Genomic DNA, 25149 nt, shown 5'->3' on the forward strand with positions numbered 1-25149 from the left:
ATTATCAAGTAGATATTATTTTTAAATCATGGGGGAACTTTAAGAATGCTTAGCAATATGATTTTCTCTGAAAGTCAATCTCTAAAATGATTTGGTGTTTGCAAGATAATGTGATATAAAACTAGGTCAACAAAAAATTATTTTTCTTAAAAACTTAAATGACTGCAGCAATCAAAGGTTTTAAATCTGATATTCTTGTAGCATTAAGTGCTTAGAGTGTCTTATTATATTTACACCAGTTTAATGGGCTTTCAGAGGCTTCTCTCGTGGCTCAGTGGTAAAGAATCTGCCTGCCAGTGCAGGAGACACAGGTTTGATCCTTGATCCCAGAAGATCCCACATGCTAGGGAACAACTAAGCCCACGCACCACAACTGTTGAGCCTATGCTCTAGAGCCTGGGAGCTGCAACTACTGATCCCACGTGCCGCAACTACTGAAGCCCACACTCTAGAGTCCATTCTCTGCAACAAGAGAAGCCACTGCAGTGACAAGCCTGCGCAACACATGTAGAGGGTAGCTTCCGCTTGCCACAACTGGAGAAAAGCCCATGCAGCAACAGAGACCCGGCACTGCCAAAAATAAATAAGTGGATAAAAATTCTCAAAAAGAAAAATAAAGCCTTTGAATTCTTAGTTGACTATACTGTTTCATAGCCTGGCCAACTTAATGCTATCTTCTCATGCCCTCCAAATACAGTAGGAGGCTGAGAACTGGCTGCAATTTCCTGTTTGGAAAGTGTCTCTACTCTAAAACCTCTGACTTTCCTTGACACCTTACTGAAAAAGATTCAAAGTGCTGGGATTATGTACTAAGTTCCATTAACTGTTCTAGTCCTTCCCCAGCTTTCAAAAACTTCTAAGAAACCTGTTTGTATTTCTTTCTGGAATATAACTTTCCCTAGCATATTCTCCTTTCTTCAACCTACATCAAGCCACATACATAATTTTATATTTTCTAGTAGTGACACTAAAAATATAAAGGAAACAGATAAAAATATTCTTAGTGTTATTTTATTTTACCTAATATATACAACATATTGTTATTTCAGCATGTAATGCTATGCTATGCTATGCTAAGTCACTTCAGTCGTGTATGCTATGCTATGCTATGCTATGCTAAGTCATTTCAGTCGTGTCCGACTCTGTGCGACCCCATAGACGGCAGCCCACCAGGCCCCACCGTCCCTGGGATTCTCCAGGCAAGAACACTGGAGTGGGTTGCCATTTCCTTCTCCAATGCATGAAAGTGAAAAGTGAAAGTGAAGTCGCTCAGTCGTGTCCGACTCTTAGCGACCCCATGGATTGCAGCCTAACAGGCTCCTCTGTCCATGGGATTTTTCCAAGCAAGAGTACTGGAGTGGGGTGCCATCGCCTTCTCCGTCAGCATGTAATACATATTTTAAAATTATGAATGACATATTTTACCTTCTCTTTTCTTATACAAAGTCCTTAAAATCCATCATATATTCTGTATTTATGGCACATCTCATTTCAGACTTGTAACATCTCAAGTGCTCAATAACATATGTGACCTTGGCTACTGTACTGGACAGTAGCTCTAAACAGAGAAGGAAATTCCCTAGAGAAAATTAAACATTTTCTGGCATTCAAGTTTATTCCCAATCATTTTTAGTTATTTTTCTTATTAAACAAAAAAATACAGAAGAGGAAAGAATAGTAAATGAATCTCTATATTCAAAGTTTTCAAGATTTAGAGATATTTCTTCTTTTTCTCTTTTTTTATTGTCTTTGCTAAAGCAAAGTCCAGGCATTTTACTTCTCCATTTCTCAAAAAAAAATTTCTCATATACATACAAAAATTAACAATATTTCCTTGGCATCACTCCTTGGCAATAGCTAGTTCACAGCAATATTTACCACTGTCTAAAAAAAAAAATAATTTCCAATAGTGTGTTCAGATTCGGGTCAAAGTCCAGACACTGTGTTTGGTTATTGTGTGCCTTATGTCTTTTCACATCTAGATCAAGTTCATCTTTTTATTTCATACCACTGTTTGTTACAGAATCAAGGTCACCTCTACTGTAGAATAATATTTTCTTGGAATTCTCTTGCTTTATCTATGACCCAATGGATGTTGGCAATTTGATCTCTGGTTGCTCTGCATTTTCTAAATCCAGCTTGAACATCTGGACATTCTCGGTTCACATACTGTTGAAGCCTAGCTTGGGGAATTTTGAGCATTATTTTGCTAGCATGTGCAATAAGTGCAATTGTACAGTAGTTTGAACATTCTTTGGCATTGCCTTTCTTTGGGATTGGAACCAAAACTGACCTTTTCCAGTCCTGTGGCCACTGCTGAGTTTTCCAAATTTGCTGACATATCCAAATAATTTCCAGTAAAACCTTTATTTTGTCTTATTTAAATGGATGCACTATATAAGATAATTCTAGATAAGATAATGTCTAGAAACTAGTAGATGGATTAGCTTAAATGAATAGCAGTAGCTATTCTTTGAGCACTTATTGTCTATCAGGCAATTTTCCAAGTATTTTAAATATGATATTAGAGGAGAACTTTTATTTCCCTTTCCTGTAGTTTTTCCATGTGGAGGAATATTTACTAAAATTTACTAATTTACTAATGTTCATATTCCTAGACATTCCTACCTGACTCTCTACCTTCTACCTGACTCCTCCCTTTCCAGGAAAGGTGTCACTTTATCTGATTATGAGTTTGAGTCAGGAGCCCAGGGCTGAATACTGTGCCTTCCTATGCTCTTCTCTTGGGTTACATATTCTGCTCCGCGCCTTCAAGGTAGTCCCTGCATCTGGTGTAGCTGGCTCCTTAGTACTGTCATAACTAGGAGTTAAGCCTTCCAAATTCTTGTGTTTGGTATTAACAAGTACATTTGCCTGGAGATCTATCACATCCATCAAACTATCTTTTTCCAGGAAAAAAAGTAGTATTTTAGGCCTCTGCTTTTTCTCATTCCATTGGTGCAGAATTACAGATGAAACAGGGTTCCATTTGTTGATACCACTCCAATCTCTAATATATCAATATTATAATTTTATTATATAAACAATAGCTATTGCTTTTTGAAAGTCCATGTTTTAATTTTCTTTAAATTCTGGAGTTGGAGAACGATAGAGGATGAGAGAGAAAAGGACAAATTTAGAGGATTTTATTAGAGGTGGTGACAGCCATTGGCAGTTGATAGTATATCGGAAGTTCAGAAGATGGAACCAAGAATGTCTCCCATGTGTCTGATCAAGCAACTACATGGTCAGTAGTGTCAGTTATTGAAATAAGGCTCTAAAGGACAGTATTTAACACCCCACAAACCCCCTGGTTAAAAGAGGAAAAGGAGAAGGGGGTGGTAGAGGATGACTTGGTTAGATAGTGTCACCAACTCAATTGAACTTGAGCAAAATCTGGGAGATAGTGGAGGATAGAGGAGCCTGGCATGCTGTGTAGTCCATGAGGTTGCAAAGAGTTGGACATGACTTAGTGACTTCACTAAAACAATATGCATATTACATAGTCAAGTTGTGATGCTGTCAGTGGAGACTACTTTTACAAATTTCTGTAGAGTCCAGTTGAGCTCAAAACTCAATATATATCTCAGTTTTTATCTCTGTATATGCATATTGAAAAATCAAATCGCCAGCATTCATTGGATCATGGAGAAAGCAAGGGAATTTCAGAAACACGTCTATTTCTGCTTCATTGACTACCGTGAAGCCTTTGACTGTGCGGATCACAGCAAACTGTGGAAAATTCTTAAAGAGGTGGCAGTATATCAGACCACCTTACATGTCTCCTGAGAAACCCATATGTGGATCAAGAAGCAAGAGAAATGGACATCAAACCACAGACTCGTTCAGAATTTGGGAAGGAGCATGACGAGGCTGTAATTATCACCCTGCTTATTTAGCTTAAATGCAGAATACATCCGGTCTTCCCAGGTGGCTCAGTGATGAAGAATCCACTGCCAATACAGGAGACATGGGTTCAAACCCTGGGTCAGAAAGAGCCCCTGGAATAAGAAATGACAACTCCACTTGTCAGTTGTCCAGTTGCCACTCCAGTATGCTTGCCTGGAAAATACCTTGGACAGATGAACCTGGTGGGCTACAGTCCAAAGGGTCACAAAGAGTCAGACACAACTGAGCCACTGAGCACGCATGCGCTCAAGGTACATCTTATGAAATGCTAGGCTGGCTGAGTCAGAAGCTGAAATCAAGATTGCAGGAGAAATATCAACAACCTCAGATATCATATTGCAGGTGATAGCAATATAACAAGAACTAAAGAGCCTGTTGATGAGGGTGAAAGAACAAAGTGAAAAGGCTGGCTTAAAACTCAACATGCAAAAAACTAAGATCATGGCATCCAGTCCCATCACTTCATGGCAAATAGATGGGGAAAAAGTGGAAACAGTGGCGAATTGTATTTTCTTGGGCTCCAAAATCACTGCAGATGGTAACTGAAGCCATGAAATTAAAGGTAAATTCCTTCCTTGGAAGGAAAGGTATGATAAACCTAAACAGTATTAAAAAGCAGAGACATCACTTTATCAACGAAAGGCCCATATAGTCAAAGCTATGGTTTTTCTAGTAGTCATGTACAAATGTGAGAGTTGGAACATAAAGAAGGCTGAGCACCAAAGAACTGATGTTTGCAAATTGTGGTGCTGGAGAAGAGTCCCTTGGACAGCAAGGAGATTAAACCAGTGAATCCTAAAGGAAATCAACCCTGAATATTCATTAGAAGGATTGATGCTGGAGGTGAAGCTTCATCACTTTGGCCACCTGATGCAAAGAGCCAACTCACTGGAAAAGACTGACACTGGGAAAGAGTGAAGGCCATAGGAGAGGAGGCAGCAGAGGATGAGATAGTTAGATAGCATCACCAACTCAGTGGACATGAATTGGAGCACACTCTGGGAGGTAACACACAGAAGAGCCTGGCGTGCTGCAGTCCATGGAGTCACAAAGAGTTGAACGTGACTTAGTGATGGAACACCGACAATAGCATGTATACTATGCGTATTACATAGTCAAGTTGTGACACTATCTGTGGGGACTGCTTCTACAAATTTCTATAGAGACCACTTGAGCTCAAACCTCAGTGAAATTTCTGAAAGAGAAGAATTATGTTGCCTCGGGACTTACTAGGGCTTCCCTGATAGCTCAGTTGGTAAAGAATCTGCTTGCAATGCAGGAGACCCCGGTTTGAGTCCTGGGTTGGGAAGATCCCTTGGAGAAGGGATAGGCTAGATAGGGAAGAATTTTCGAGCACTGAAATTAGTAAACACTTAAATTTTAATAAAAAAATGGGCCAAAGAACTAAACAGACATTTCTCCAAAGAAGACGTACAGATGGCTAACAAACACATGAAAAGATGCTCAACATCACTCATTATCAGAGAAATGCAAATTAAAACCACAATGGGGTACCATCTCATGCTGGTCAGAATGGCTGCTATCAAAAAGTCCACAAACAATAAATGCTGGAGAGAGTGTGGAGAAAAGGGAACCCTCTTACACTGTTTGTGGGAATGCAAACTAGTACAGCCACTATGGAGAACAGTGTGGAGATTCCTTAAAAAACTGGAAATAGAACTGCCATATGACCCAGCAATCCCACTGCTGGGCACACGCACCGAGGAAACCAGAACTATAAGAGACACGTGTACCTCAATGTTCATCACAGCACTGTTTACAATAGCCAGGACACAGAAGCACCCTAGATGTCCATCAGTAGACGAATGGATAAGAAAGCTGTGGTACATATACACAATGGAATATTACCCAGCCATTAAAAAGAATGCATTTGAATCAGTTCTAATCAGGTGGATGAAACTGGAACCTATTATACAGAGTGAAACAAGTCAAAGAAAAACACCAATACAGTATATTGATGCATATATATGGAATTTAGAAAGATGGTAACGATGACCCTATATGCGAGACAGCAAAAGAGACACAGATGTAAAGAACAGACTTTTGGACTCCATGGGAGAAGGCAAGGGTGGGATGATTTGAGAGAATAGCATTGAAACATATTTATTACCATATGTGAAATAGATCACCAATTTCACCAGTCCAAGTTCGATGCATGAAACAGGGCACTCAAAGCCAGTGCACTCAGACAACCCTGAGGGATGGGATGGGGAGGGAAGTGTGAGGGGGTTCAGGATGGGGAACATATCTACACCTGTGGCTGATTCATGTCAATGTATGACAAAAATCACTACAATATTGTAAAGTAGCCTCCAATTAAAATAATTAAAAAATTTTAATTTACTTTTCTTAAAGGCTATACCAAAGAGTTGGACGTGACTGAGCGACTGATCTGATCTGATCTGATCTGATACTTAAGTAACCCTTAAAGTGGCCTTATAACATCATGTCAGTGGTACAGAAAGAATATTGAACTTAGGGATTCAGTGATTCTGTTTTTATCCCAACTCTTTCACTGACAAACAAGTTGTTTATGTTTTTATGGTAAAGCAACTAATCAGAACCGTTTGTCAAGGCATACTCTACTAGTACTCTTCCCATAACCATCCTCTAACTATATGTAGTTGAAAATGATTTCAGCTCTTTGAACTTCATGCATTCCCTTACCTCTAAAATTCTATAGTATGTTAAAACTTCAAAGGCACTAAACAATATTTATAAGATTGTTTTATTTTCTAGAAACTGAAAGAATGAACTTAAGAAATATGAAGCTAACATTATAAAAATATTTATATTTTTGTTTTCATAATTTCATAAATTTACACTAATAATTTAGAGTAAGAGATGAACTCCTTTTTTGTTTTTTAATATATTTTTGGCTGTGTCTCTAGTTGCAGCTGGAGAAGGAAATGGCAACCCACTCCAGCATTCTTGCCTGGAAAATCCCATGGACAGAGCCTGGTGGGCTGCAGTCCATGGCGTCGCAAAGAGTCGGGCGTGACTGAGCTGCTGTCACCTACACTAGGTGAGGCATGTGAGCATAGTTGCCCTGTGGAATGTGGAATTACTTCCCTGACCAAGGATTGAACCCATGGAAGACAGATTGTTTTTTTTTTTTTTTTAATTTATTAATTTTAATTGGAGGATAATTACTTTACAGTATTGTGGTAGTTTTTGCCATAGTTCGGCATTAATCAGCCACAGGTGCACATGTGTCCCCACTTCCTGAACCCACCTCCCTCCCACCCTATCCGTCTGGCTTGTCCCAGAGCACTGGTTTTGGGTGCCCTGCTTCATGCATCAAACCTGCAGTGGGGAAGGCAGGTTCTGAACCAGTGGACCACCAGGGAAGTCCCCAAGAGATGAACTCTTTTTTTTCCTTTTTTAAATTCTTCTTTCAGCTGTGTGTGACTTGCTAAAAATTATTTTGCATTAACCTTTCTGAATTTTGTTCTGTTCTTTAGAAAATGATGTCAGAATTCCAAGCAAGGAGCAGTTGTTTTTTTCTCTAGTGTGCTTTGTGCTTATCTTTCCCCTTCCTGGAAAAAGAGTAACATTTTGGCTTTTGTCATTATATTTCTATTATTCTAGTGCCAAGGCACATGCAGTTGTATAACTGATGACATTTATAAGTATTTTTTTCTCAATTATTTGCTAAAATTCAGGACTAAGCCTAAAGCTCATAGTGAACACTGGTCCAGGCCTTCTCCTTCATTATTCTCAGATAAAATACCATAGTCTTTGTTTGAACACTGTTTGAAATGTATAGTTACAATGGAAATTGTCGCCTTCCTTCTGAAGATATAATAGAGTAACTCCTGTCATTTCAGACTGTAATATGTATTTTAATGATTTGTATATCTCTGTGGCAGATCAGTGGCTTACTGCTGGAAGGATGCAGTTTTGATGGAAATCGACTTTGTGAAAATCAGCATGATTCTCCTAGTGTATCGTCAGTTCTCCCTTGTTTTATGGGCTGGATTCCACAGGTAATACATTTTTAACAGGGACAGCTTTAATCAATTCATTTTTGGATTAAATCTTTTTAATAAGATGTTCTTGGCCTATGAATTTTTTGTTTACTTTTTAATCTCACCTGCATTTGAACAAATTTATACTGAAAATACTGTGTCCTTTATTATATTTAAGATGTATAGGACTTTTTTTTCTATGGGGGGGTATTAGTTCTAGAAGGTCTTGTAGGCCCTCATAGAACCGTTCAGCTTCTTCAGCATTACTGGTCAGGGCATAGACTTGGATTACTGTGATATTGAATGGTTTGCCTTGGAAATGAATAGAGATCATTCTGTTGTTTTTGAGATTGCATCCAAGTGCTGCATTTTGGACACTTCTTGACTATGATGGCTACTCATTTCCTCTAAGGGATTCTTGCCCACAGTCATTATAGGGGACAGGAATGCAAAAGTAGGAAGTCAAAAAATGTGTGGAGTAACAGGCAAATTTGGCCTTGGAGTACAGAATGAAGCAGGGCAAAGGCTAACAGAGTTTTGCCAAGAGAACACCCTGGTCGTAGCAAACATCCTCTTCCAACAACACAAGTGAAGACTCTACACATGGACATCACAAGGTGGTCAACACCGAAATCAGATTGATTATATTCTTTGCAGCCAAAGATGGAGAAGCTCTATACAGTCAGCAAAAACAAGACCAGGAGCTGACTGTGGCTCAGATCATGAACTCCTTATTGCCATATTCAGACTGAAATTGAACAAAGTAGGGAAAACCACTAGAACATTCAGGTATGACCTAAATCAAGTGCCTTATGATTATACAGTGTAAGTGACAAATAGATTCAGGGGACTAGATCTGATAGACAGAGTGCCTGATGAACTATGGATGGAGGTTTGTGACATTGTACAGGAGACAAGGCGCAGATCATCCCCAAGAAAAAGAAATGCAAAAAGGCAAAATGGTTGTCTGAAGAGGCCTTACAAATGGCTGAGAGAAGAAGAGAAACGAAAGGCAAAGGAGGAAAGGAAAGATACAAGCATCTGAATGCAGAGTTTCAAAGAATAGCAAGGAGAGATAAGAAAGCCTTCTTCAGTGATCAATGCAAAGAAGTAGAGGAGAACAATAGACTGGGAAAGACTAGAGATCTCTGCAAGAAAATTAGAGACACCAAGATAGTATTTCATGCAAAGATGGGCTCAATAAAGGACAGAAATGGTATGGACCTAACAGAAGCAGAAGATATTCAAAAGAGGTGGCAAGAATACACAGAAGAACTATACAAAAAAGATCTTTATGACCCATATAACCATCATGATGTGGTCACTCACCTAGAACCAGACATCCTGGAATGAGAGGTCAAGTGGACATTAGGAAGCATCAGTATGAACAAAGCTAGAGGAGGTAATCGAATTCCAGTTGAGCTATTTTTAATCCTAAGAGATAATGCTGTTGAAGTGCTTCACTGAATATGCCAGCAAATTTGGAAAACTCATCAGTGGCCACAGGACATGAAAGGTCAGTTTTCATTCCAATCCCAAAGAAAAGCAATGCCAAAGAATGCTCAAACTACCGCACAATTGCACTCATCTCACACGCTAGCAGAGTAATGCTCAAAATTCTCCAAGGCAGGCTTCAACAGTGCATGAACTGTGAACTTCCAGATGTTCAAGCTGGCTTTAGAAAAGGCAGAGGAACCAGAGATCAAATTGCCAGTATCCATTGGATCACAGAAAAAGCGAGAGAGTTTAATAAAATCATCTACTTCTGCTTTGTTGACTATGCCAAACCTTTGACTGTGTGGATCACAACAAACTGTGGAAAATTTTTCAAGAGATGGGAATACCAGACCACCTGACCTGCCTTCTGAGAAATCTGTATGCAGGTCAAGAAGCAACAGTTAGAACTGGACATGGAACAACAGACTGGTTCCAAATTGGGAAAGGAGTATGTCAAGGCTGTATATTGTCACCCTGCTTATTTAACTTATATGCAGAGTACATCATGAGAAACACTGGGCTGGATGAAGCACAATCTGAAATCAAGATTGCCAGGAGAAATGTCAATAACCTCAGATATACAGATGACACCTTATGGCAGAAAGTGAAGAGGAACTAAAGTGCCTTTTAATGAAAGTGAAAGAGGAGAGTGAAAGAGTTAGCTTAAAACTCAACATTCAGAAAACAAAGATCATGGCATCTGATCCCATCACTTCATGACAAATAGATGGGGAAACAATGGAAACAGTGGCTGACTTTTATTTTTCGGGCTCCAAAATCACTGCAGATGGTGACTGCAGCCGTGAAATTAAAAGACACTTTCTCCTTGGAAGAAAAGCTGTGACCAACCTAGACACCATATTAAAAAGCAGAGACAGTACTTTGCCAACACAGGTCTGTCTAGTCAAGGCTATGGTTTTTCTAGTAGTTATATATAGATGTGAGAGTTGGACTATACAGAAAGCTGAGTGCTGCAGAATTGCTGCTTTTGAACTGTGGTGTTGGAGAATACTCTTGAGGGTCCCTTGGACTGCAGGGAGATCAAACCAGTCCATCCTAAAGGAGATCACTCCTGAGTATTCACTGGAAGGACTGATGCTCAAGCTGAAACTCCAATACTTTGGCCACCTGATATGAAGAGGTGATGCATTTGAAAAGACCCTGATGCTGGGAAAGATTGAAGGTGGGAGGAGGAGGGGATGACAGAGGATGAGATGGTTGGATGGCATCACCGACTCAAGGGACATGAGTTTGAGTAATCTCTGGGAGTTAGTGATGGACCGGGAGGCCTGGCGTGCTGCAGTCCGTGGGGTTGCAAAGAGTCGGACGTGACTGAGTGACTGAACTGAACTGATAGGACATTTTAAAGCCTTTATTTTGTTATGAAAAGAATAACATCATAATTTCTAAATAAGCTTTAGTCTGAAAAGAAAAAAACGCTAAATAGTTATGTGAACTACCAATGTTCCTGTTATTTTCAGCAATGTGCTAAATGTTTTATATACTTGACCTTATATACTTTTCTGAGTAGCCCTGAAAGGTGGATATTATTATTCCTATTTTCAAATGTGGAAATGTGTTCACATAGCTTAAATGAGGAAATATGTAGTCACATAACTTAAATGTGTTTCGTATATCTAAGCATGCAGAAATCGAAAGCAGCACGATGTTAATACACATCTGGCTTTCATATCATACCTTGTCCTGATTGGCAAATGAAGAAAACTGTCTTGACAGAGACTTACTAAGTTAACTTTTCCCTTTTAAGGGGCTTCCCTTGTGGCTCAGCTCGTAAAGAAAGAATTCTTCTGTAATGCCGGAGACCTGGGTTCGATCCCTGGGTTGGGAAGATCCCCTGGAGAAACAAAGGGCTACCCACTCCAGTATTCTTGCCTGGAGAATTCAATGGACCGTGTAGTCATGGGTTCCAAAAGAGTCAGACACGACTGAGTGACTTTCACTTTCCCTTTTAAAACCTTCAATTTTTTAACAATGGAACTTGAGGGATATTTGTCTTTAAAGTAGGACATATTTGTAGATGAAGTGTGTAACTTTTACTTAACAATAGAATTTTTAAATGTAAGTATGAATACATGTAAGCTTAAAATTTTGATTGTATATATATTCACCAACAAAACAATTTCTTATACTGTTTACTATAAGAAAAATAATTTTATAGTTGGGAAATATTTCATTGAATTTTCTAATTATTATAATTCCTTTTGTAAAGTAAAAAAAATAAAAAAATAAGAATATGTATTTTAAAATAGAAACTAATAAAACCATAGCAGTTACTGCTCAGAGATATATAAGAGCATCCTCTGACCTAAAAGAACATACATTTCTGAGAAACTGTCCATTTCCCCCCGCCATATAAGCTTCATTTTCTCTTATAAAATGAGAGAAAGTGAAATTATTTTATTTCTATCAAGCTATTGATTCATGTAAGAAATTGGTATATCAATCAATTATGGATTACGCACATGAGGTGTATGAACCATATTGAAAGTTATGTATAAAAGTTAAGGTTAAGATAACATATAAAGTTGTATATGATGCCAATTTTTTAATTATGTAAAGTGTTAATTCTTTGGCAAACAAAATTAAAAGCCATATGGTGACCTTGATGAAGAGGAAAGGTAGGACATGTATAAACTGGTTCCCTTATGGGGCTGCTGCTGCTGCTGCTAAGTCACTTCAGTCATGTCTGATTCTGTGCGACCCCATAGATGGCAGCCCACCAGGCTCCCCCATCCCTTGCCCAGTGTTCTCCAGGCAAGAACACTGGAGTGGGTTGCCATGTCCTCCTCCAATGCATGAAAGTGAAAAGTAAAAGTGAAGTCGCTCAGTTATGTCCAACTCTTTGCAACCCTATGGACTGCAGTCTACCAGGCTCCTCCATCCATGGGATTTTCCAGGCAAGAGTACTGGAGTGGGTTGCCATTGCCTTCTCCTCAGTTATAGAGAAATCCCAGCAATAAAATAGAGAGCATGGAGAAGACCTGAGTAGGCATAAATGCAGAAGACAATGACCTCAAGCAGTCCCCACATAACTGACCATTATCTGAATGCAAATCAAAAATGCAGTGTTGTACTGGGCTGTATAAAAAGCAACATAACCTTGTAAGACTTGGAATTTATCCTTCTACAACACTGTGGTCTGAGTATCATTTCTATCCCATTTTATTTACCATACTTTAAAAAAAAGAACTGGAATGGAAAGCTAAAAATAATTTAATTCAAAAAATAGTTCATGTAAAGAGAGATAAAATGAATTGGCATAGTCAATAAAAGAGATTATTGAAAGATAAGATGAATTTATTATTTTTGTAAAAGGGATTTCCTCCAAGACTTTTGCACTTTTTCCTGACACATAATGGAAGGATTTAAGGTGCTTCCCCACCTCTTTTTTCCCCTCCTTCCTTAAGTGAGGCTCATTTTCCCATATAACCTTACTGTTTTGACTGCCTCTCCTGGATCAACCAAGAGGAGAGAGAATATGGGACATGTTGCTAAATGTTTCAGAACACAGAATTTTGGAGTCTAACAGACTAAATCCCATTCTCAGCTCTCAAACTTATGATCTGGGTGATTTGGGGCTAATTGCCTGGTTTCAATGAGCCTCATTTGAAAGTGGAGACTGGTGTTTCCTATAGAAACATGTTGAGCCCCTGTATCTGTGAAGTACTCACCAGGGTAAGTTACTAACTTACATGGTTACTTAGTACATGTGGTAAGTCTGACTTATCCTGAAGTGAACATTTTAAAATATTTTTATAATAATATGATAATTATTTCATATGGTACACTATAGTACACTGCTGCTGCTAAGTCGCTTCAGTCGTGTCCGACTCTGTGCAAACCCATAGACAGCAGCCCACCAGGCTCCCCCGTCCCTGGGATTCTCCAGGCAAGAACACTGGAGTGGGTTGCCATTGCCTTCTCCAATGCATGAAAGTGAAAAGTGAAAGTGAAGTCGCTCAGTTGTGTCTGACTCTTAGCGACCCCATGGACTGCAGCCTACCAGGTTTCTCCATCCATGGGATTTTCCAGGCAAGAGTACTGGAGTGGGGTGCCATTGCCTTCTCCACTAAGTGCTTTCAATCATCATTCAATACTTAAGTTCCTGTTATATACCATGTTCTGAAGAGTAAGGTAACAAAATAAATTTCTTCCTTCAAAGAATCTTCTGTTGAGTAGAGACAAAGGGTAAGAGAAACTATTCAGTTCAAAGTTACAGAAGTACATTATGGAGGATTACATAAAATGTTTTGGCAGATGAAGGAGACCTCAGCTCTATCATGTGTAAGCAGAAGAGGGAAAGTCTGATGATCTCACAGGGAAAGGAAGAATCTTCCCCAAACTGTATTCACAATAGAAGTATGAAAAGTTCAAGGACAAATTCAAAAATGCATTCTGTATAGAAGGGGGACGTAGTTTTGAATGCATGGAGATATGAAAAGAATTTAGGTTGTTCTGGGAACTGCAAGTATAGTACATCTGGAATGCACTGGAATGGTTCAAATCGAAGAATGATAGGGGATGTAGTTAGAAAAAAAAGCTGAGCCCAAGTATGACAAGCCTTGGAGCCATGCCAAGGAGTTGAGCCTGCCTGCCTTATGATCAATAGAAAGTCATTAAGAATGCAGAACAGGTGTGTGGTAAGATCAGATTTTTAGTTTTAGAGAATTGGTGTAGCACTGAGAGAACTGAAGATTGACATAGAGTGAAATACAATCACATATGTTTCCACAGTAATCCTCGGAGTCTGGTAGAGCAGTTTTTCTCTATGTTTTGTTGAGGAAGAAACTGCAAATCTGGTAAACTAAGTGATTTGTTATAGGTCCCCCAATAGTAGCATTAGTGTTTGAATAATAGCAATGAATATTTATCTGTATTGATTATGTGTCAAACACTGTACAGGATGTTTAGAATATAAGATAGACCTTCCAAAAATATTTGAAATAGGAAAATATTGTTATAAAAACATTTTAAAACATTAAAAATGTGATCATCTCCTTTGTAAACTCAGAAAACCTAAGTTTAAAAGACTGTGTAGCTTGATCAAGGTAGGCAAATAAGTTTCAAATTCAGGTTATTTCTCTTAAATCTTGGGCCTGATACTGAGTCAACCTATAGTATATACTAGTGTTTAGGAAACTGCAGTCCACAGGCCAAATCCAGTGCACTGCTTATTTTTGTGCAGCCCACAGTAATGTGATCATGAATGACTTGTATCTTTTTAAATAGATGCAAAACTCAGAAGGATAGTATTTTATGACATGTAAGTTAACTGAAATGAATTAAGTGAATTTTGGTGTCCATGAAGAAAATTTTGTGTGGAAAACAGCTCTGCTCATTTATGTAGATGCTTCCAGACTGCTGCAGTGGAGTTAAAGATACAGTTACCTCCAAGACATATAGCCCATAAATCCTGAAATTATTTACTATCTGGCGTCTTACAGAAAAGTTTGCTGACTCTGTATAAACTGTCAAACTCTCCAACTTCTGCTTGAGTTAAGTATTATTTTGTTCAAGAAATTATTTTTTATGCCAGCTATCTCTGTCTTTAATAAGCTTTTCAGAATTTGGTGGGGATCATCATATTTTAATGCATTTTTACCACGAGGGTAGGAACCAATATAAAATCGAAGGAAGCATCAACATCAACTCACATAAACAAGTAAACGAGTTCCTTTCCCACTTACTCTTACAGCTACTTTATTGCAGAAAGTACAGAATCATTTAGTAAGCTTAAAGAAAATCAGAAGTTCAGAACTTTGGTAGCTAATTCCTTTTGGGCCTGAATAAGGTTATTCCACAAACTGTTTGCATCATACTATCTGATACCTAAGGAGAAAGACGGAGAAGGCAATGGCACCCCACTCCAGTACTCTTGCCTGGAAAATCCCATGGACGGAGGAGCCTGGTAGGCTGCAGTCCATGGGGTTGCTAAGAGAACACAACTAAGTGTGTTACACTTACACACTTTCACTTTTCACTTTCATGCATTGGAGAAGGAAATGGCAACCCACTCCAGTGTTCTTGCCTGGAGAATCCCAGGGACAGAGGAGCCTGGTAGGAGGCCGTCTGTGGGGTCGCACAGAGTCGGACACGAATGAAGCGACTTAGCAGCAGCAGCAGCAGCAGCAGCAACAAGAGAAAGAAGGGCAGTGCAGGTTCCACAAGAGATACAGGTTGATCCCTGGTTTGGGAAGATCTCCTGGAGGAAGGCATGGCAACTCTCTCCAGTACTCTTGCCTGGAGCATCCCATGGACGGAGGAGCCCGGCGGACTGCAGTCTCTGGAGTCGCACAGAGTTGGACAGCGCTGAGCGTGCATGCACACGTGCATCTGACATCTGAAAGTCCTGAACAACTCTATTTCAGTGGAAAGAGGCCCAGTCATTTGCATAGCCAGTCATTTGCACCGCATTGCTGTGAGGTGCATGGTGTTTACATCATAAAAGAGCATTTTAGGTTGTGAAAGACCGAAGAACTTACATGGTAATACTTAACAAAGGATCAGTTCAGTTCAGTTCAGTTCAGTTGTTCAGTCATGTCCGACTCTTCGCAACGCCATGAATTGCAGCACGCCAGGCCTCCCTGTCCATCACCAACTCCCAGAGTTCACTCAAACTCACGTCCATTGAGTCGGTGATGCCATCCAGCCATCTCATCCTCTGTCGTCCCCTTCTCTTCCTGCCCCCAATCCCTCCCAGCATCAGGGTCTTGTCCAATGAGTCAACTCTTCGCATGAGGTAGCCAGAGTACTGGAGTTTCAGCTTCAGCATCATTCCTTCCAAAGAACACCCAGGACCGATCTCCTTTAGAATGGGCTGGTTGGATCTCCTTGCTGCCTCTTGAGAAACCTATATGCAGGTCAGGAAGCAACAGTTAGAACTGGACATGGAACAACAGACTGGTTCCAAATAGGAAAAGGAGTACGTCAAGGCTGTATATTGTCACCCTGCTTATTTAGCTTATATGCAGAGTACATCATGAGAAACGCTGTGCTGGAAGAAGCACAAGCGGGAATCAAGATTGCTGGGAGAAATATCAATAACCGCAGATATGCAGATGACACCACCCTTATAACAAAGGATATGAACAGCTAATTGTTAAGACTTTTATTGAGGAAAGTAGGTGGTTTACTATTGCTTCTGTTATATGTAATGTACTTTGTCAGCTAACAAAATTCTAAGTAGGAATGTCCAAAAGAATTAAAAGGTAGTGCAACGCTGGTGCTGATTTCCTAGTGTTTCTGTTTACCATTATTGATGTTCAGCAAGTAATATATCCTACACTCACATGATTCAGTTAAGCGTTCATTCATTCATTCATTCATGATGCAGATTCTTAAGGTTCTTCCAGTTCCAGCTCAGTCCTGGGGGTTAAATTAACATAGGTCCAAATTAAGATTCCCCTAAGGGATTTTACCCAAAAAAGCATTCACTTTCTCCAAAGTGTTCTACACTGCATTTTTCCATAATGGTTCTCAGAAAACTTGTTCAGTATACAAATTTAAATTTAGAAATTCATGGTGTTTTTGAGAATGTTAAAAACTGAGAATTCCCAAAAGTTTCCTAACAAACAACCCTTTTCCTGCACCTGCACCCCACCTCAATCAGGATCTAGTGTTCCACATAATAGTTAGGTAGGTCAGTCTTTATAATGCCCTGTTCTTAAATTCCATAGAAGTCAGTTTGCCTTTCATCTATTTTTCCAGTGAAAAGCATTACTTAGGGTCTGTCAGCCCCACAGTAACATAGAAATTCTGGACCAGCCTGAACCCCACAGGCCTATACCTTCCAAGAGGTGTCACAGTTGCCAGTTCAACTTTAGAAACCATTTCATTCCCAGGGAAATTATGACTATAAAATGATTACACATACCCCTCACAGTATAAAATGATATATGCTGAAAACTCTGCCTTTTATATACTCTGATTTAAAAATACTAAAAAGTACTATTTTTTCTATGTGACTTTTTTTTCTTAAGGACTTACTCTGAAAGCAGTGTTGTTAGCATTGTATTATTGAAAAACAGTGAAGTAGTTCTCTACCAAAGTACATTTCAAAGAGTAGCTAGACATTCTTGACAGAACAGAGTCTTTCAAAATATTTATTGTTGGCAGGTTGTTTAATTTCCTGTTCTGAAATAGTTATTTTTTTCAGGGTTGCATTACTCATAATGCCATTTTTATGTACATTAAACTTCTGATTTCCTCACATCTTCTTTTCTAAAGCGAATAGCTGTTCATTGACTTGGTTCATAATAGAAGTTGGTTGGACCTTATGCACAAATAAGTTGGACCTTATGCATAAAGCTATTTCTCATCATGTGAAGTTTGCCCTCACATGTTTTATTAGAGTGAAATTTGAATTGATATTGGCAAAATAGTTATGATTCACCTGGGGTTAATTTGGGTGTTTTTTTGTTTGTTCTCTGGTGTTATTTTATTTTGTTATTTTCTTTGGTTTGTTGGCTAAGTGATACCTAGTATCACCATTTGACTTTGTAAACAGCTTCTTTTACTTATTAGCATATTGCCTTCTATTTGCGGTATGTATATACTTTTAAGTCACTTTCCCTAGGGCCTAGGCATGAGTGTGAGTAATCACAATATATAGGTTTTTATATGTTTAATTTTAATAATTTCAAACTAAGTTGTTTATGTAATATAATATGAAATATTTGAAGTCCTTCTAATGTATCTCTTTTTTTGCATTGAGCTCTTAGTATATTTATTAATAATTAATAAAATTTTAGTTTCATCCAAATATTTCTGCCCAGCAGGGTCTTATGCTTTTTCTATTAAGATAAACATATTAAAGAGGGAGTTGTGCCATAAGAATTTAATTCAGTTAACAATATTTATGAAACTTCTGTCTGCATAAGATATGCTGAGTGAGAATGACAAAGCACTTAGCTCTATTACTTTGGTCATTTATTTATTGGTTACCTAAGAGCAAGTCCATTTAACTTTTTTACAGGAGGTTTTAACATTTACCATGTACAAGATTTTGAACAGTTAAATGTTAAGAAGCAACTATGGTAATTTGCTTTTAAAATACTGTGGGTTTTTGCTGGGGAGATTTGTACCCTCACTTAAACATAAAGCCTACAACCAAAAGCAGGTTGGAAGGATTTGGAAATATATACAAACACTAGTAAATTGATACTGAATATTCAAAGAATCAACTTGGCATTATTCTTAGATTCTTGATTTAAAGAAAAAATTGCTTGGTGTTAAAATGAAGAGATATAAAGAAATCTTCTGAATAGAAAGTGATAGCATTATAAAACATTTCAGTGTGATGTTTTATTTTCATTTTTGACCATAGAAGTTAGATGAAACAAAGCAAATATCAGGTGGCAGAGAAAGATAATTGAAGACCTTTCCTGGGATTATAAATAGACATTCAAAGATTCACATCATTTCAGTTCAACAAATATGTAATGTTTGTCTGCTCTTTGCTGAAGAATTTAAAGGCAATACCTAAAGAAAGCTTGCACTAGGTACTAACTTTAGGAACGGCTGAGGTGTTATGAAAATTACAGGAATTTCTGAATCCTAAAGCTTTGCCATTTAAGCAGAATTGGAAAAGAGGGAAGAGATTAGGCAGTGACTAAAAATGGTTGAAAATTCTCTTTACACCAAGTTCCATATTTTTTCTGAGGCCCCACTCAGGATTCATTCTCTCCATTAATCCTTGTTAGGTTAATATATCCCAGAGTAGTAGTTTACTTTGATTTTGTAAAGTACTAATTTTTCCAGAAATTGCATTCTAAATATTTGATGTGTATGCTGTTTCCTAAACTAAATTATGGAGAAGGCAATGGCACCCCACTCCAGTACTCTTGCCTGGAAAATCCCATGGATGGAGGAGCCTAGTAGGCTGCAGTCCATGGGGTCGCTAAGAGTCGGACATGACTGAACGACTTCACTTTCACTTTTCACTTTCATGCATTGGAGAAGGAAATGGCAACCCACTCCAGTGTTCTTGCCTGGAGAATCCCAGAGACAGGGGAGCCTGGTGGGCTGCCGTCTATGGGGTCTCACAGAGTCGGACACGACTGAAGTGACTTAGCAGCAGCAAACTAAATTATAAGTTTCAAAGATGATTATTCTTTTCCCTATTTGAATATATATTGAAATTCTTAACCTTTATAATTCCAGGGACAATGTTAGCACATAAATGCTGGTAATGAGTGGATGAGTAACTGACAGAATCATCAATACAAACATAGAGAAAAAAATTAGAAAGATTCAAGGCAGATGGTTTTTTTATCTATTTAGATAATGATTCTTCAAAAAGAATACATTTTCTCATGTACATTTCTTATGTTATTGTTTAGAAATGAATGAGTTTTAAAGAGACTTAACTGAATTGTATCAAGGACTTAGAAAAGTTAGAACATTATTTTCATGTTTGTTTGAGTAATAGAGATGAGGCTTGAAAAAGATAATCAAAATTCTATATGATCAGATCAGATCAGATCAGTCACTCAGTCGTGTCCGACTCTTTGCGACCCCATGAATCGCAGCACGCCAGGCCTCCCTGTCCATCACCAACTCCCGGAGTTCACTGAGACTCATGTCCATCGAGTCAGTGATGCCATCCAGCCATCTCATCCTCTGTTGTCCCCTCCTCCTCCTGCCCCCAATCCCTCCCAGCATCAGAGTCTTTTCCAATGAGTCAACTCTTTGCATAAGGTGGCCAAAGTACTGGAGTTTCAGCTTTAGCATCATTCCTTCCAAAGAAATCCCAGGGCTGAACTCCTTCAGAATGGACTGGTTGGATCTCCTTGCAGTCCAAGGGACTCTCAAGAGTCTTCTCCAACACCACAGTTCAAAAGCATCAATTCTTTGGCGCTCAGCCTTCTTCACAGTCCAACTCTCACATCCATATATGACCACTGGAAAAACCATAGCCTTGACTAGACGAACCTTTGTTGGCAAAGTAATCTATGATACCACTCTTAAAAACAGAATGTTTTAAATTTTTTCATGAAGCAAAAATATTTTTATTTCTCTCTATCCTAGCACCATCCATGACATGTAGTAGATGGTAAAAAGACTTTTCTTAAACTGATTTTACAGTTAGTAAGAATTAAAGACAATGTATGCATATGTAGTCCTAAGATTTGAAGGTATGTGGATAAATAATACTTTCCACTCCTAAATATATTATTGGATTCAGGTGTTGTTTATGTCCCTTTGATGATAGGGAAACTGATAGTCAGAGAATAATCTACACTGTAGGGTCAGGAGCGCCTAGACAAGCTAGTATTCAAATGCCAATTTTTTTTTTTCAACTGTACTACCTATGACAACTTTGCCACTTGCTTAACCAAGTTATGAAAATTTTTCCATAAGTTTCTAATTTATCATTTGTAAAATTTTAGAATGAGTCCAACTTTGTCTTATGTTTCATTCTAACTCTAAACATAATCCATACTTTAAATAAAATTATATATTCAATAAATAACATTAATCCTAAATTTGAACTGGAATTATTAGGAACTTCTGATGATTTTCTTTAAAAAATACGTGTTTCTGAGCTTTAATCACTAAAAAGTCCTAGAAGGAAAATGATAGATCATTTCTAGCACCCAGACTGTGGTCCCTAGAACCATCCCAGGTGGCTCGGTAGTGAAGAATCACCTACTATGCAGGAGATGCAGGTGTGATCCCTGGGTTTGGAGGATCCCCTGGAGGAGGAAATGGCAACCCACTCCAGTATTCCTGCCTGGAAAAAATCTTACCGACAGAGGAGCCTGGCGGGCTATAGTCTATGGTGTCACAAAGAGTTGGACAGGACTCAGCAAATGAGCATGCATGCAGGCACCATTTTTTCATTAAAGGATCTGAGGATCTTCAGAGTAATGACTGTCCTTTATTTCTGAGACAGCAGATAAACAAGATGAACTTACAGTGTCTTGAGACACTAGAAGGAAAAAAAGCTTTTGAAGATGAAAAAAGTGTCTTGAGACACTAGAAGGAAAAAAAGCTTTTGAAGGGACATAAGACGGAGAAGGCAATGGCAACCCGCTCCAGTACTCTTGACTGGAAAATCCCATGGATGGAGGGGCCTGGTGGGCTGCAGTCCATGGGGTCGCTAGGAGTTGGACACGACTGAGTGACTTCACTTTCACTTTTCACTTTCATGCATTGGAGAAGGAAATGGCAACCCACTCCAGTGTCCTGCCTGGAGTATCCCAGGGACAGGGGAGCCTGGTGGGCTGCTGTCTATGGGGTCCCACAGAGTTGGACACGACTGAAGAGACTTAACAGCAGCAGCAGCAGGGACATAAGAGAGTCAGTTAGGTCATGCAGTCATGCCCGACACTTTGCAACCCCGTGGACAGCACGCCAGGCTTCCCTGTCCATCACCATCTCCCGGAACTTGCTCAAACTCATGTCCGTCGAGTCGGTGATGCCATCCAACCATCTCATCCTCTGTAATCCCCTTCTCCTCCTGCCTTCAGTCTTTGCCAGCATCAGGGTCTTTTCCAGTGAGTCAGTTCTTCACATCAGATGGCCAAAGTATTGTAGCTTCAGCTTCATCAATCAGTCTTTCCAATAAATATTCAGGACTTATTTCCTTTAGAATTGACTGGTTTGATCTACTTGCAGTCCAAGGGACTCTCAAGAGTCTTATCCAACACCACAGTTCAAATGCAGCAATTCTTTGACTAGACAGACCTTTGTTGGCAAAGTAATGTCTCTGTTTTTTAATATGCTGTCTAGGTTGGTCATAGCTTTTCTTCCAAGGAGCTAGTGTCTTTTAATTTCATGGCTGCAGTCACCATCTGCAGTGATCTTGCAGCCCAAGAAAATAAAGTCTCTCACTGTTTCCATCGTTTCCCCATCTATTTGCCATGAAGTGATGGGACTGGATGATGTGATCTTCTTTTTTTCTGAATGTTTAGTTTTAAGCCAGCATTTTCACTGTCTTTCACTTTCATCAAGAGGCTCTTTAGTTCTTCTTTGCTTTCTGTCATAAGGGTGGTGTCATCCCCATATCTGAGGTTATCGATATTTCTCCTGGCAATCTTGATTCCAGCTTGTGCTTCATCCAGCCCGGCATTTTGCATGATGTTCTCTGCATATAAATTAAATAAGCAGGGTGACAATATACAGCCTTGACGTACTCCTTTTCCTATTTGGAACTAGTCTGTTGTTCCATGTCCAGTTCTAACTGTTGCTTCCTGACCTGCATACAGATTTCTCAGGAGGCAGGTAAGGTGGTCTGGTATTCCATCTCTTTCAGAATTTTCCACAGTTTATTGTGGTCCACATAGTCAAAGGCTTTGGTGTAGTCAATAAAGCAGAAGTAGATGTTTTTCTGGAACTCTCTTACTTTTTCTGTGATCCAATGGATGTATGCAGTTTGATCTCTGCTTCCTCTGCCTTTTCTAAATCCACCTTGACCATCTGGACATTCTCGGTTTATATACTGTTGAAGCCTCACTTGGAGAATTTTGAGCGTTACTTTGCTAGCGTGTGAGATGAGTCAGTTGTACAGGAGTTTGAACATCCTTTGGCATTACCTTTCTTTGGGATTGGAATGAAAACTGATGTTCCCAGTCCTTTGGCCACCACTGTGTTTTCCAAATTTCCTGGCATGTTGAATGCAGCGCTTTCACAGCATCATCTTTAGAATTTGAAATAGCTCAAGTGGAATTCCATTACCTCCACTAGCTTTGTTTGTAGTGATGCTTCCTAAGGCCCTAGGGATGCTTCCTAAGATTAGATACATGTAGAAACAAAACCCTCAGGGGCCAAATTAATGAGTTCCCATTGCACAAAAATTGACAATTTGAACACCAATAAAATCATGGTTACATTACATTGAAACACATTGAATATGTTTAAATCTACGAGTTCATAATGATACTTCAAAAACAGGTAGTCACTGATCACCTTTTCAGTATAACAGGAAAAAAATTCATTGTTCTAAAAGCACATAAAGGGAAATTAAATAGCATTTATCTAGCCTTTCCTCCCTCCATGGTAATCATATGATTGATAAGTGGAATTTCTTCTTTATAGATATGTTTCTCTTTGGAAATGAAGAAATAATGTAATTAGATCATCATTTTGTAATCTTAAATATAAATAAGATGTATATCATCATCAATGGTACCTAATATCTACGGGAATTTGCTTTATGTTTCAGGAAACTCAAACAGGGGCTCTGTATCAACCTAGGGGGGTTGGATGGGGAGGAAGATGTAAGAAAGGTTGAAGAGAGGGGGAACATATGTATACCTATGGCTAATTCATGTTGAGGTTTGATAGAAAACAACAAAATTCTGTAAAGCAGTTAACCTTCAATAAAAAACGAGAGGCAGCCACACTCTATTTGTTCTTGAATGAAGCACACACTGTTACCTATGCAGTGTTTTCACCAAAAACATAATCTGAGTCTGAACTCACCTCCAGATCCCTTTACAAGAGTAAAGAGAACAAAAGGACAAGATACCTCGGGGATGTAGCCAACAAAAGTTAGAATGTGGGAAACTCTTTGGTATAGTACTTTAGCAAACAAATTGCAAAGAATAAAGGAGGGAAAACTTGTAAATTCAAGAGATGTAAGAGACATAGCAGACCACAGAATGAAGGCTCTGTTTGAACCGCTGTTCTTAGAAAAAGTCTTTTTAAAAGTATGGGTTAATGAGATAATGGATATAAGGTGATATTAAGGAATTATTGTTCATATTTTTATGTGATAATATTATTGTGATTATATTTTATTCATAGACATTTTAATATTTAAGGTGAATTTTTTGTGTAGGATTTGGTTCAAAATACTGTAATATTTGTTGCTGGGGGAAGGTTGTAAATGAAATACAATGAGTTGATAACTGTTGCAGCTGAATGATGGGGTTTATTATGCTAATCTTTATTTTAAACATTTTATAATAAAATGTTAAATAAATCGTATTATTTGGGAGGGTTTTATGTTTATATCTTTGGTTATCTACTAATCTGCTTCAACAGTATACTGCTGTATTTTAAAACAAAATTAATTCTTTTAAACAGGCTGCATATGGTCCGTACTCCCCTGACGAGTGCATATCTTTGCCTGTTTACACAAGTGCTGAGAGGGATCGTGTGGTGATCAATGTCAGCATTCCATGTGGAGGCAACCAAGACCAGTGGATTCAGTGTGGAGCAGCTCTATTTCTCAAAAATCAGTAGAACCTAATGTCAGTAAAAGCTGTCTTAGCAAGAAGAAACATTATTAATTAAGCTTTGAATAAAATATGTAATGAGTCATGGCCCACAATATTAGCATATAGTTGTCCTGTGTCGTTTATCTCGAGTTTTTACTTTAATGGATAATGATAGCACCTTGTACCTTTTAAAGTAATAACTTAAGTCAACGTTAGAATAGAGTATTCCTTATATAATACAATAAGTCCCCTACATACAGTCAGGTTCCATTCTGAGAGTGCATTTGTAAGTCCAGTTGGTTCATAAGTCCAACAAAGTTTGCCCAGGCTACCCACTCCAGTATTCTTGGGCTTCCCAGGTGGCTCAGATGGTAAAAGAATCCGCCTGCAACGTGGCAGACGTGGGTTTGATTCCTGGGTTGGGAAGATCCCCTGGAGGAGAGCATGGCAATCCTCGCCAGTATTCTTGCCTGGAGAATCCCATGGACAGAGCCTGGCGGCCATGGTGTCAAAAAGAGTCAGACACGACTGAGCGACTCAGCCCACAGCACAGGTCCCCAACT

At 38.8% G+C, this 25149-nt stretch overlaps 1 protein-coding gene across 4 annotated transcripts in view; it reads left to right on the forward strand.

Annotated features, from left to right (window-relative positions):
• Positions 1-24707, forward strand: part of DYNC2H1 (dynein cytoplasmic 2 heavy chain 1) — a 393951-nt gene extending 369244 nt beyond the window's left edge. For all 4 annotated transcript variants that reach the window (XM_027563956.1, XM_027563957.1, XM_027563958.1 and 1 more), the window contains 2 exons: positions 7803-7919; positions 24453-24707. In XM_027563956.1, coding sequence (XP_027419757.1) covers positions 7803-7919; positions 24453-24611 — 276 coding nt within the window. In that variant the 3' untranslated portion in view covers positions 24612-24707. The remainder of the gene's footprint in view (positions 1-7802; positions 7920-24452) is intronic.
• The last annotated feature ends 442 nt before the right edge of the window (positions 24708-25149 follow it).

This window comes from Bos indicus x Bos taurus, chromosome 15 (assembly GCF_003369695.1).
Source record: "Bos indicus x Bos taurus breed Angus x Brahman F1 hybrid chromosome 15, Bos_hybrid_MaternalHap_v2.0, whole genome shotgun sequence".
Classification (NCBI taxonomy): Eukaryota; Metazoa; Chordata; class Mammalia; order Artiodactyla; family Bovidae; genus Bos; species Bos indicus x Bos taurus.